A 14,994-nucleotide genomic window follows, 5' to 3' on the forward strand; every position below is an offset into this window, starting at 1 on the left:
TGGTGGTGGTCAGACAGCGACAATGATGATGGCGGGGTGATATGGCGGTGACGATGGTGGTCAGGTGATGGTGGCATGGCGATGATGGTAGTGGTGGTTGGTGGCTAGTTGGTGGCGACGGCGATTGTGATGGTCTGTTGGTGGCAACGGCGGCGGGTGGTAAGATTGTGGCGGTGGTAATGCTGGAAGATGAATAGAATGGATAAAAAAGAAGGGTGTGAGATGAATGGATTTGATGGAGTTTGATTTTTTGTGTATCGTTGATTCTAATACATTGACCAACAAAACACCATTTTTTCATCCTTTCGCAATAATTTATTCTATTCTCTCTCTCATTATTTCCTACCAAGCGCTATCCAATGATAATGGATGTAATGAATTTGAAATGTTTTAAAGAAAATGAAATGTACTAGGTAATATATTATTTTATTCTATTAACCAACCAAACACTCATTTATTCATTTTTAGTAATGATCAATTTCATTATCTCTTTCATTCATACATATCAAAAGCTAACTTAGTTTTGTGATATTATATAGCTAAAAAACAAATTGAATTTAAGAATGAAAACCTTGATTCGAGGGCAGGACAATTGCCATAAACTCCATACTGTTACGACTTGGCCACATTACTTAATGCATGTTTAGAGTCTTTGACCATCCACTTGAAATTGTCCATGATATGTTGCTATATTTCATTATTCTATGGTTGTGCTAAATGTATCCATTCCTATCTCATTTTTACTAGTATATTTTTTTTTCTTAAATTTTAGGTAAATACAACTCAAACTTGTTATTTTTCTATTTTGTTTTCTTTTATTATAACTATAATAGTAATAATAATAGTAATAGTGAGTATTATTATTATTATTATTATTATTATTATTATTATCAAACTCGGTAGTAGGGATGAACCTAGTCTTTGGGCTTAGGTGTTATCAACACCCATGAATTTCTTTTCTTGTGTGTACTTTTTTCGTTTAAATGAAGAAAAAGGTCAGAAAATGATTAAGAAAAAGTTGATAAAGATTATATGTAAAATAGCAATGTTATTTAATTTTTTGAAAAACGGCTTTAAAAATGTTGACATATTGTTCATAATTATATAAGTTACTATCTATAATTTATATATAAGTTACTATCTATAATTTATATATGTTGCGTAATTATTTATATATGCTTACTAATTTTCTGTATAATTATATATACATATTTTGTAGTAGTACATATACTGGAGTAATATATTGACTGCCAAAGAGAGTAAAAACAAAGATGCCTAAAAGTTGAAACGGAAAAAATCTCTATGACTTTACTTCTTCGTGCAAAATTTAATAATCTAAAGGATATAGTTATTTTTTTCTTTTCCTTGACCGGCATTTAAAATTATCATATTATTTATTATGTAAATAAATGCAAGAAAGAACAAAAAGCCCCACCTACGAGAAATGACTGCTTAACCGATGTAATCTATCATCTATGACCCATCTTACGTTGCGGAGTTGTATGCCTGGGACCCACACGAAAATGGGCAAGACCCAATCAGCCTTCTAGAATAATAACAATTTACAATAATCTATGTTTGTATGTTGTATATAAAATAATAAGATATGTAATTATATATTTTATTTACTATCTTATTTATTTGATGATTATAATTATATAGAAAATGGAGCTTTATGTACCATAACAAAAATTGGAGAATCTTCTTATTGGTTTTATTATTATAATATTTAAATAAAATACTAAATAAATTTTCTATACTTTGGTATTATTTTTAACTTTAAGTGATACAATAATATCAAGATTTTTCTTTTTTAAATATGCATATAAAATTGCTAGTTTTATGCAATTTTTTTAAAAAAGTAACATTAATTAAGTTGTGTGAAAATTGTGCATTTTAACATTATAACTATACTGGTTTTTCTTTATAATGTTTGAAAACTTTTTTGATTTACGGTTAAAGTTGTGTTGTTTTGTATTATTTTATGGAAAAACTATGTTTGTTTACCTTTATAAGGATGGGCGGGCACCATACTCGCCCACCGTGCGAATATGTAAGTACCCTCTAGCATACCACGTCCCGGGTTCTTAGGGGAGTTGAGCAAGTTATGGAATTCAGGGGAGAAAGAGAGTGTGGACTTGTAACAGTCCAACGTAACGATACCATGATATTGTTCGCTTTGCTTGGGACAAACCATTATTACCTCATGAACTTAGAACTTGTCATGATGGAGATGATCTTAATTGCCTGTACAAATGTACCAGTTATAGGTTATTAAGACCAATAATTACTTTGTGTTTTATTAGACCACGACATCTCCATCAACTTATTAATACAATATCATTATCTATTTTCGATCCATTATTGTGTATTATTAAAATGAAAGTAAATAGGTATCTCACATTCTCACGTGATGTAGGTCTTTTATCCAAAGATATGCACGTGATCATGTAAAGTTGTAAACGCGTTATAAGTTTTATGTCACAATATGTTTTCTACCAACTAAAACTAGAAACATTAAAAAAGGCCGACGTGCAACTGGTATTTTCAGCAGACCCCTTGTTCCGGATATGCTTATGAAAAGTGAAAACAAGTCAAATGTTTATAACTATATGATGATTACGGGCAGGATTAATATGCACATGCAAATTATCATTTTTAACTTTTTTTTTTTCAAACAAGCTTGCCGAACTGATGTTGCTATTTAGACTTGTAGAAAAATCAAATACGTAAACATGATAAAAGAGACAAAATTAAACAAATACTATGTTGAATTTTATAATCTATGGAAGTGAATTGATTAGTTTTGACTAAAGTAGTTATACTGTTTAAGCTAGAAAGTGTAATCTTAAATTTCAAAATAATATAACATATGAATTATTCAAGGAAAACCTAACATTAATATAGAAAACTTTAATTAACAAGCATAGTCATATGTAACGGTAGAGTGTAAATGAGTTGACTCGAGTCCGAACTAATCATGAAGAGAACTCGATGGTATCGTATCATTTAGACTTCATTTTTAAAGTTCAAACATGGTTCATAAGTAACTAGTTTTTGAAGCTTGAGTTTGACTCAAGGACGGCCTATTTTTTATTTGTTGATTATTTTGTTATATATATATATATATATGTATATATATATATATATATGCTCGCGCGTGTGTGTGACAATATTTATTTTTTATTTATATAAAATAATAAATATAATGTAGTTACTCTTATCATTCTTTATACATAATAGTAATTGTTATATTACATATATGACAAAAAAAATAATGTTTTTATACAACAAACTTTTCATACTTTTGTGTGTGACGAGTTTGATAAATGAACATTGAGCTCGAGCTCATTTAATAAAAGGCTTTAATGTGTATAAGCTTGTGTTCGGATTCTAGATCGTTTATACTCCAAGATTAGAAGCTAATTTTCCATATGCAACAAATTCTTAGTCTTGAACTTTATTTACGCCTAATCATTTTAAGATTGAAATTTTCCATTAAGATGTAATAAATTTCTCTAACCATATAGTGTTGTACTATTTAGTATAACAGAATGATGTGACACCCCCCTCAAGGCTTTTGTTTCCAATATAGAAGCTCCACATGTTTGAAAAGTTGGGTGAAACCCCAACTACACAAATATCCATCTAGTCATGACTCACAAAATCCAAACATGCATACATAAAAAGATATTATTCAAAAGAGTCAAAAGGGAACTTAAGTCAATAACAAGATTGACAAAATATGCCAAATGGAGAATTTAATAAATTAGACTAGATAAAATTAGGTCACCCATAACATGATTCTAAATCTAGAATTGGCATATTTTAAGTGCAATGACATTTTTCTCCCTCTCTTTCTATATATCCTTTCCAGTAACTTTTCTTTTATTGTTTATATCTTTACAGAATTAGTAAATTGAAGTATAATCTCTTTCTTTTCCATCTAACTTGATTAATCAACTTGATCTTGAAAAGGGTCTTTAGTATCATGTCCAAAGTGGCTCGAAAACACTTCCGAAATTCACATCATCGGCGTAGAAGTTTAGGTTCTCATAAGGTGTTTGTTGTTGTTGTGTTGGTGGCGACACGAGTTGTTGATCCATCTCCATACATATCATAGATAATAAAGTCGAATGTTGGCATTGCATGTTGAGAACCTCGGCTTGCGCCTTGGCTAACTCTGCTTGGAGATCACTCACTTGCTTTTGAAGTTGACAAATAGCTCCTGCACAACCGTAAATCGGATCTCTAAGCCTTGCATTAGCTTCATATACCATACTGCTAACCGCATCTGCTCTTTGAGACTCAGGAAGTTCCTATAAAGAATACAAACATTAAACACATAAGTGCTAGTTACAAACCTCAAGTCTTTTACTATGAATGCAATGAGAACAACTCAAGTCAAATGATTGAAAAATAGTAATATTTGGTTTCTCTTTTAGGTATCAATATATATTACTAAATAGCCCTTGCAACGACTATCTCTTCATTTTCTTAATGTTATACGAGCAAATGTCAACTTTTGAAACCGTTTGGAATGGTCCGACATAGTAGGACACTCCTTTAGAAATTAGTACATTTTCTTTTGATTTTAAGTTATTACAAATATAACCTTTTGAATTATTTTAAATTAAAGTTATATATGAGCTATAAAATGACTAAAAACATTTAAGAAGTTACGAATGGACGACAACAGTTTGAAGTTTGAAACTTTGAACCACCATCCAAAAAAGTAGGAGGACAAAAGCAAATATACAAAGTCATGAATTCACACTAAAACCGGTAAATTTCTGCCCCTTGAATAATAATAATAATAATTTGTTGTTATGGCAAGTAAGTAAATAGTACGTTAGAACGTGTAAAAACAAATATATATATATATATATATATATATATATATATATATATATATATATATATATATATATATATATATAAATCTTATAGGAATCTTGCATTAGATTTAAAGTCGTCGTTTTTTTATTTAAATGAGATATCTTACCATAACATCATATTCGTTCATAGTAATTAGAAAGTCATTTAAATTTTAGTTTTGGTTTTACCTGCAATAGCTTTATGATGTTGCTAGCTCCAAACACACGGTGAGCGATGGTGAACTTAAGCGGTTCGGTTGGTGGGAAATAAGGTGCCAAGACACATTTCTCGACACAGCGCCGCCTGAGAATCTTGCAGGCGGCGCAAGGACTAAGAACCACCGGATGAGGGGGAGTGAGAACACTAGTGGGACTAAGTTGAGATGATGAGTTATTAGAACCCTTTGGTGAGTGAGAGTGTACGGCGGAGGGAATGGGCATGGGTGAGGTGGTGCCACTAGTTCTGTCACCGGAATATTCCATTAGAGGGAGGATAATATTAATATTAAAGTGTTTGCTAGTTAAAACTAATTAAGGGTCAGGAGTAATTAGTTTGATTATGCAAAAGCGGTGAGAGAATGTGTGTATATATATAGAGGCACATATGGGATGGAAATCATGGAATATAGAAAATGAAGTGTGATGATGTCATGATTTGGTCATGAATTCGGTAATGTTGGATTTTATAGGTCTTGTACAACTATACGGACTAGAAAGAATGTCCCTGTACCTCCGATATTTTTTTTATCGTACTTTGCACTTTAGTTAAACTTTAATATAGTACAAGGTTATACCCATCTTTCAATTTTCATTTTTCTAACATTTTTTTTTATAATTAAGTAGTTAGCACTGCATCGTTAGGGATGAAATCGATACCAAATATACTGAAATGAAAATCAGGACTGTTTTCGAGAATTTAAATAACTCGGCTGAATCAAAATAAAAAAAGTCTGTAGAGGATTTAAATACAAGCCTCAAAATTTAGAGTATACATTAGTTTTTTTCTAAATTTTTCTCTATTATAGAGATTCTAATGTTGTGTTTGGGTTGTTTTCACCATATTTTCCTCTACATTATACAAGAAAATATTATTACGAAGGTTTCAATGTGAATAACTCCTACGAGGTGGAAAAGGAAGCATAGGGGGTTTACCGTTTAGTTTGGGAATATAGAACACTTATTAGTTATTACTAATTTTCTCTTTTAAATTGGAAGTTTGTGATGGTCCATGAAGTATAGACTTGACCAGTTGCAAATTTTTCTAAAGTCGTTTTTTAACTAATTTACAGTCTTTTCCACCATTCTGCTACAAATATAGGTATGAAAATTTCATTTTCTTTTCTCTTTGAATAAACATACCATTTCATTAAGCACATTGAGAGTAACTGATAATCCATTCATATATTATTATTTTTTTCCATTCAAATAACAAATAATAAAGAGAAAAGGGGGGGAGTGGGTCACCATGCCTAACGCCTTTTCGCACTTAAAATTCCTCGTAAGCGCTCCATTAATCAACACCGAAGGTCAAGCAGAAGCTAAACAATTTCTAACCCATCTCCGTCATAAATTTAGGATACCCATGTGTCCCACAATCAAATCAAGAAAGTCTAAAATTTAACGAGTCAATAGCTTTTTCAAAATTGACCTTGAATAACATGGTTTAATTTCCTTTTTGCTCCTTTCAACCATGTTGGATCTTATTGATGATCAAAGGCTTTTTAAACATATTTCGGCCCTCAATAGAGGTCGACGAGAATTGTAAATTACCTTGCCAATAATCTTTTTAACTATGTTTACAAGCCTTTCAGCAATAAACTTGTAAATGCAACCGAGTAAGTTATTTAATTATGGGTTTGTGTGTGTTCTTGAATCTTAACATGTGTATGTGTTTTGAGTCTAAGTGTCATGTGTGGGTTTGATTGTGTGAGTCGTTAAGGCGATGATAACATTAAAAACAAGGTCTAAAACTCTAGAAGAGTAGAAGACGTTTGCAAAGGCTTTACAAGTTGCTATTAAAATAAAAAGTGATAATATACACTTATAACAAGTAAATCATGACACCTTCTCAAAAACGGACCACTATAGCCCAAACCTTAAAAATCCATGAGTGGTGTGCTATCAAGGATGATGAACTTAATGCCTTACTCACAGTGGCAAATGCGACTTATAGTGCCACCTTCTAAAAAATCAACCACTATAGCCCACGACTTAAACATCCACGAGTAGTAGTGTGCTATCTTATTCATGGATGATGAACTTAATGCCTAACTTCACAATGACACATGAGACATAGTGTCACCTTAGCATCATACTCCTACTAGAGACAAGTTGAATTTACAGGTCAAGAAGAAAACCAAATGATGATATAATAACTACTAGTCATATATAGTGGTCACTAAGGGTTTATAATGATGCCCGTTTTCGTTATTTGAGTAAGTCAACTGAGTTACAAAATGTGGGCACAATGATAGGTTGCGGCTTAAGAATTCCACACTAACAAATCATAACCTCCAGTGTTTCTCCAAGACTTATTTAAAACACCGCGCAAACAAATGGTTTCAAACATTGGCACAATGATAGGTTGCTGCTTAAGAATTCCACACTTAACCATCACACAAACAGATGATAACTTGTAGGGCTTCCTCAAGATTTATTTAGAACATCGGTTTAAAATTGGATTCCAACTTATAACACCACCATCAAATTATTTATCTATAATATGTAATTGGTCAACCCATAGCTTGGAATTAACAACCTTTCTTTTCATTCATTTATTCATGTAAAAATATCACCCCCTAACTTGGACACAATCACACACATATAATCGTGTAAACCAAACACAATATTTATAATCCATTTATCTAAATGAATCAAATGGTTTTTTCAGGATGTAATCATATTATAAATGTGTTAAACATGTTGGGGAGTAATAACACCGTTGTTATTTGCTAGGTCGATGATTTGATTATTACCCATGCACTGGTTAATCATGCATTGTCAGCTTTTATCCTCAAATACCCACAAACTTTAAAATAACTGGCAACACTTAATCACAAGTAACTTTGAACATGGGTTGGAAGCTTGCCATGGAGTGTCTCGTCCTCCATAATAACCGATTTGACATGTGTTATCGATAAATTCATAAAAACATCAATACACCTCTAACAACTAACAATTTTTTTAATGGCAAATGTTATATCTACCCACCTCACACTTAAATTACACCAAATTTACCTTTTGTCTAGAAGTGAACCTTAAGGCCACGTGATAAGAAGTTTGCACCTCTATGATATGGATGAAGGCAAGTCCCACAATGACACTTGTGATCATTTTAATTGTAGATAAATAGAATAATTAAAATGGACCTAATTGTTATACTAATTAATTGCATGATTCACGAAAAAGATTTTGTGGATTAGTACGTGTGTGCACGTATCATAGGAACAGGAGCCGCCCCGTTGAAAAGGTGGTCGATCTTTTGTTGACAAACAAATTCTCTGCCACTCGAAAGCAATTAATACACTTTACTTTCCATCTTAATTGCTCATCTATTAACGATTTCATTTATTATTTTGCAACTTGAGCTCTCCAACTTCAGTCGCTCCATAAATTTTATAAATAAAACAATTTCTTTTTAACAAAAATAGAATTTCAAAAAAAAAAAAACTAGTAAGAAGTTAAGAACATCGAGAAAAAAAGAACAAAATCACGAAGATAGAACACCTAAACAATCACCACCTTCGGTACTAAAGGACGTTTGGCCTGATAATATCCAGGAGTATTGTAAAGTGGTGCCTCTTCCTAAAAGTCTTGGTGTTCGAGTTCCGGCATGTGCGTTGGTCCTAATATTTTTAATAAACTTTGGTTTTTTTAAAGGTGTTACTCATCTCATCTATATTGGGTAACCGTGAAAACAAACGTGATTATGAGATTATCTAGTGGCTTGTACATGTATTAGTTTGGACCATGTATATATGTCCCAATTTATGACCAAATTTGTTTTTATTTGTTATTATGTGCATTGTGTAAATAATAAATAATATGAAATTATGAATGCATGACCACGTATCCTCCGTATATAGCTTCATTTTAGAATTTTTAAGTTTACAAGAATTTTAAAGGCCCTTAATCTTTATATATTTTATTTGTTTTATAAAATATATTTATAATGCAAAACTCAACATAAAAAATAATAGTTGTATATGTCTGAAAATAAGTTTCATCAACCTTTACGTATGAATGTATGATCCCAAATAGTTAATAACAATTTAATATCCGTAACATACATTGTTAGTGTAAATTACATTTTATAATCACATAGTTGCATAACCTAAACGTGTTTAAATATTCTCATTCACTCAAAACTCAATTAATCATTGAACGGTTCTAAACTTTCAAACTATTCCAAGTAAAGAAACCCCATAACATCAATGTATCAAAAACGAACCCTCTATACATTTAGTAAGTGCAAACTAGCCGCGAAGCGAAGGAAGTAAAGAACTTTTGTTAAAGACAAACACAAAAATGATAAACCCCATATTTTACCTGATAAAATTTCAGGCTACATTTAACATTTATATTAGACCATGTGTAGTCGTAAAGCTCCACATCCAAAGGTTATGTGCCACGTGGCGCCCAGTCAGAGTTATGGTTTTGTACAAAAACAGGCTGTAGTCATAACTCTCCACATCCAGGGGTTATGCGCCACGTGGCGCCCAGTCACTTTTACACTTTTGTTTTTTTTTTTAATTTTTAATAAGAATAATCAAATAACAATAATATTTTATTAAATAAATATTACAAGAAAAAATAAAAAAAACTATTCGTCGTTGTCGTCGTCTTCGTCCTCTTCGTCGTCGTCCTCGTTCTCCTCATCGTCCTCATCGTCGTTTTTATCGTCGTCGTTGTCTTCATCATCGTCGTCGTCCTCGTCCTCCTCATCGTTTTCACCAGGCAGAGGGCGATACATCCAAAGATGTTGGACCAAATCCTCCTTTAGTACGTTATGTATCTCTCTTGACCGCACGGAATCCGAGTTTTCGAGTCGTTGCTCCATACTTGCCGGAGTCCGTGGTGGATCCGGGTCGGTATGAAAGTTGGACATATTGCTCTTCCCTCGTCCTCGATGATCATGTTAGCATTATGATACACGCATACATAGCACATCTCATTCTTTCTAAAGACCACAGACGACAAGGATTTTTAACATAATGCCATCGTTGTTGAAGAACACCAAAACACCTCTCGATATCCTTTCTCGCAGACTCTTGCACTTTCTTAAAATACTGTCTTTTTTCATCCATCGGGTCTTTGAATGTTTTAACAATTATCGCAAACTCTGGATATATTCCATCACCCAGATAGTACCCATGATCGTAGAAGTTATCGTTAGCCCAAAACGAAGCGACGGGAACGGTACCAGATATGTAACTCTCCATCACAGGAGACTGCTCTAAGACGATTATGTCATTGTTGGAACCGGGAACACCAAAGAATGCCGACCAAATCCAAAGGTCGTATGAAGCGATCGCTTGAAGGCTGAACGTTGGTCCCTTTTGGTCACCTCGTGTGAATTGACCTCGCCATGCAGTTGGACAATTAGCCCATTCCCAATGCATGCAATCTACACTTCCTATCATGCCGGGGAAACCATGTACCCTTGTATGTGCCTCGTAAAGACGTTGTAGATCGTTAACGTTGGGCTCTCTCAGATAATGTGGTCCATATAGTTTAAAATATTCCTATATTTTACAAAATTTTTATAAATTAAATGATACAGTAAACAAGTGATAAACTATTTAAAAAAAAAACAAAACGTACCGTAACAAAAATACTCCAAGGTGTCCCGACTTGTTTTTTCGGCCATCTTTAAATACTCGTCGTTGATGTCGTCGTGTTTCCGTAGGCGAGCACGCGCACGGCTGACGTAACCTTCTGAATAGCCGTGAATCCTAGCGTCCCTCGAGCGTCAGGCTTTTGCTTAAAGTAATCAAACTCACGCTCCAAATCATTGGTGATGCGCATAAATAAATTTTTAGACATCCGAGAAACGACGCCTAAAGGTCTTCGGGTTCTTGTATCTCGGCGTGTCGCAGAAGTAATCCGCCATCAACCGGTTGTTGGCTTCGGCACGATCTCGTTCGATATATGTTCTTGTTGAAACGGGGGGTGGAGAGCTAATCGCACCGTAACGGAACTCATATACTGTGTCGCGAGCATAATCGCACTCGTAACCGCCCGTTCCTCCTCCACGTCCTCGGCTTGTTGGTCGGGCCGAAAAACTGTTTTATGGAGGATCCATATATAGTGAATTTGGTGTAAAGGAATTTTTATAGAGTTAAAAGAGAATTTTTATAAATTTAATGAGGTTTGATTGGGGATGAAATGGTTTAATATATAGGAAATAATTTTTTTTTTTTTAAAACTCCAACGGCTCATTCAACAGTAACATTTTTGATTCCCGTGCCCGTTGTAGCGTTTTAGACAAAACGTGGAAAAAAAAATTAACATAACGCAGGGGGCGGTGTACCCCCGCGTTTTCGTCCTTCACGTAGCACATAACGCACCACTACGGGTACTCTTAACTTTATACACTAATAAAATTCATGAAATAGTGTTTATACTTTGTATGAAAGGGGTGTTAGCACGTGGTGTGTACTAATGAAGGAATGACACGTGTGAATAGATTCAGAAAAATAATATGTTGTGGGACAGCTCAGCGTGGTGTACGTGGAAATTATTTGACGGTTGGTAAGTACCGTTGGCTCGTGTTGAACGAGTACAACTGTCGCCACTAAAGTCTTTACTATAACACATAAGTTGTTTTTTTCTAATGGAATGATAGATTACTCTTTTAATTATTCTTTTGATAGTTAATACTTAGTCACACTGATATTCGTGAAAAAGTATATCTAACTTTTTAGAATTTATATAATAGGATTATTAATGTTCACTCAGTTGTAATACATCAGGGCATGTGTTATGAAGGAACTGAGGAACACCCTCGAGATCCATTCCTATAAAGAAAAACCTTTTGGCTTATAGGATCTTGATTGATCGTATTTCATCAAGACTGAATCTAGTTAACAGAGGTATTGATGCCTCTTCATTTTTTGCCCTGTAGCATAAAACAGGCGGAGACGACGGAACTATTGTTTGGTTTGTGTGAGATTGCGTCTAGGACGTGGAATGACATTGCTAGTTGGTGATCGGTTTATATATATATATATATACTAGTTTGATCCTCCCGTGTTACGGCAGTTTATTTAAGTTTTTGTTTTTAATCGTTTTGCTATTTTATGATGATTTATTTTATTTTTTATCGTAGTTTGTTTTAATTTAATACATATATATTTGTTTGTTATTATATTTTTTGACAGAATTACAAATATTGTCCTTTAAAAAAACGCAAAATTACGGTTCGTGTTCTTTTTTAGTTTCTTTGCAGGCGGTGTACTTTAAAACATTTTTTTCTACACGTTATGTCCTTTACGCTAACCGAGTTAGAAAAACTCAGTTAAATACCCTCACGTGAGGCGCATGTGAAGGCATTTTTGTCTTTTCGTCTATACATAATAAAAAATATAAAACTCTTTCTCTCTCTTCTATCAAACTCTACTCTCTCTCCCTACTTCTCTTCTTTCTTAATCACCCACCACCACCACCACCAACTCACCACCACACCTGCCCCTATACAACCTTCGACAACCACTACCGGAATCAAGATATGGAAGGCGTAAGATCAGGCCTCAAAGCCACCCGCCGGTTTCCTTTATCCTCAAAACAGTAAAGCTGTAAGTCAAACACAAATCTGTTTCAATTGGTTGTAATTATGATTCTATTAAACCTGAAAATATTATCAAACCTGGTTTCTAATTTCCTCTCCGGCTTTTCGGATAAACAGAGCTTCTGATTCCAACACTGGATAATCCACCTCTTCAAATCCAAACAATTCCGAAACCTAACAATTAACAAACTAAGTTATAAAGTAATAAACTTCCGTATAATAATATTATTATTGATTGTAACCCTAACCTCTTTGAAATGGTTAAAAAGCCAATTGCGGAGTCGCATTTCTTCCGGCGGGAAATCACGGGTGCCTTTGGGAGGATGAGCGTCTATCTTTTGGGCGTAATCGACGGGGCGGTGAGGCGACTGAATTGGTTCGTCCGGCGCGAGGGAGTAATATCGGCGGCATTGAAATGATGAGGAGTAATTGAAGAGAAGTGGCGTTGACTATAGGCGAGCTGGTGGTGGATTAAGGTTAATGGGCGGAGAGTGGTGGCGAGTCGGATGAACCGGGGGTGGAGGATAGCAGAGATGGGGCTGCACCAGCCATTGAAGTTAACCAACTGATGTTAAGTCGCTTGATTGGGTGTGGTTGATCTTGGTCAGTGGGTGGGTTAGGTGAATTGGGTTTTCGGATACGGGTTTTGGAAAAGGATGAGTCAGGTTTCGGGTGATAGGGATCGTTTGGTTTGTGAACGGAAAGTGTGGCGGCGATTTGTGAGATGGAGAGGAGGTGGTGGCGGTGGGTTGAATGGAAATATGCAACGAGGCGGCCAGAATTTATGGTGATGGTGGTGGCCGGAATTTAGGAGGGGAATGTATTATATATATATTTTCTTTTTCTTTTTTTAAATTTAAGGATATATTAAAATTACAATTATGCCCATCACATGTCTGGCACATGTCATACTTAACTTAGTTTTTTAACCCAGTTAGCGTAAAGGACATAACGTGTAGAAAAAAATGTTTAAAGTACACCGTCTGCAAAGAAACTAAAAAAAGGACACGAACCGTAATTTGGCTTTTTTTAAAGGACAAAATTTGTAATTTTGTCTATTTTTTTTTTTGCATTTGGGTATTTTCAATTGAGATGTGTAGGTTTTTTAGATTTTTAATGAACAAAAATACACGAACACAAACATGTTGATTTTTTTAAATGAACAAACATGAACACAAATATTTGTCTAATGAAAAGGGGGCGGTTGACGATGGCGGGTAGTATCGGAAGTTAACCGACGATGGAGATGATAGTGTCACACCCCAAACCACGGCCTAGGAGTGTGACCCTTAAAGTTGGTACCACAAGTGTATATAAATCAGAGTTACGTTTTATTAACGGAAGTCTTATAAAACTTGTGGATTTAGGTTGTAAATATTACAAAAGACGGGATTATAAAATACCTGTTTAAGTTATAAAAGTATTACTTGTTTTATCATTACAAAACCACCATTATATATTAAGTTTATACAAAAGAAAATCGAGCCATCGGATATATAAATAGCACTTCGACATTGCAAGCGCTAATCTTGTTCACCTGCAAAATGTAACTAAAATACGTCAGCAACGAATGCTGGTAAACACGCTGACGCAAAAATATTTTCATTTACTTTATTACCCCTCGAGACTACGCATGCCTCGGCCACGTGGCTTAGGAACAACAAAGTTAAATAACACATTTATAATTCAAGATTCTACTCTAGGTCACCTCAGCAAACACCGCAGCGTTCGACTTAGTTAAGTACCCGTAAATATACACAAAGATCGTACTTCCCGCGGAGGGTGGTGCGATGTGCCCATCGCGTAGTACCACCTATGAAAGGATCCAGACACACGTATACCACAGCCTGAGGGCTAGGTTTATACTTTCATTTATAATGGTTTTAGGAACACGTAGTCCCTTGTAAATCATTTTCATATAATCATGTTTGACTCTTTTGAAAACAAATTTAAAAGTTTGGGGGCGTATTCACCTGTTCTCTTTGAGATCGGCTTCACTCACCGTCCAAGGGTCTTTCCTTTTAAATCGCACATATAGTACGAGTATAAACATTTGTTAGTCGGATATACAATCCGGCTTAAGACCTTTAGTCTTATTTTATATCTCTACCTCGATGAACCTTTAGTTCATATATTTCTTTTACTTGAAAACCTTTAGTTTAAAAGTAAATTATAACCTTTAGTTTATATAAAAATCCGACGTTTCTTCTTGTTCAAGAAACGTAATCTTTCTTTTTATTATTTAAGAATACTCTTTATTACTTAAATAATAATTTCATAACAAGAATATAATCAAATATACTTACACACATATTTATTTATCGTTTC

At 34.1% G+C, this 14,994-nt stretch overlaps 1 protein-coding gene and 1 long non-coding RNA gene across 2 annotated transcripts; both read right to left on the reverse strand.

The window, feature by feature from the left end:
• Nucleotides 1-3,759: 3,759 nt before the first annotated feature.
• LOC143554809 (LOB domain-containing protein 1-like) lies at nt 3,760-5,435 on the reverse strand. The gene is made up of 2 exons (XM_077044485.1): nt 5,067-5,435; nt 3,760-4,319 (listed from the first exon to the last, which is right to left on the reverse strand). Exons 1-2 carry the CDS (start codon nt 5,358-5,360, stop codon nt 3,990-3,992), a joined length of 624 nt encoding a protein of 207 aa, XP_076900600.1. The 5' UTR covers nt 5,361-5,435; the 3' UTR covers nt 3,760-3,989.
• Nucleotides 5,436-12,609: 7,174 nt separating this feature from the next.
• Nucleotides 12,610-12,991, reverse strand: LOC143554810 (uncharacterized). The gene is made up of 3 exons (XR_013139086.1): nt 12,915-12,991; nt 12,745-12,840; nt 12,610-12,671 (listed from the first exon to the last, which is right to left on the reverse strand). It is a non-coding gene; the product is annotated as an uncharacterized LOC143554810 (long non-coding RNA).
• Nucleotides 12,992-14,994: the final 2,003 nt, after the last annotated feature.

The sequence above is a fragment of the Bidens hawaiensis genome, unplaced genomic scaffold, assembly GCF_021521415.1.
Source record: "Bidens hawaiensis isolate Kalapana, Puna unplaced genomic scaffold, B.hawaiensis_p1.1 tig00017855_1, whole genome shotgun sequence".
NCBI lineage: Eukaryota > Viridiplantae > Streptophyta > Magnoliopsida > Asterales > Asteraceae > Bidens > Bidens hawaiensis.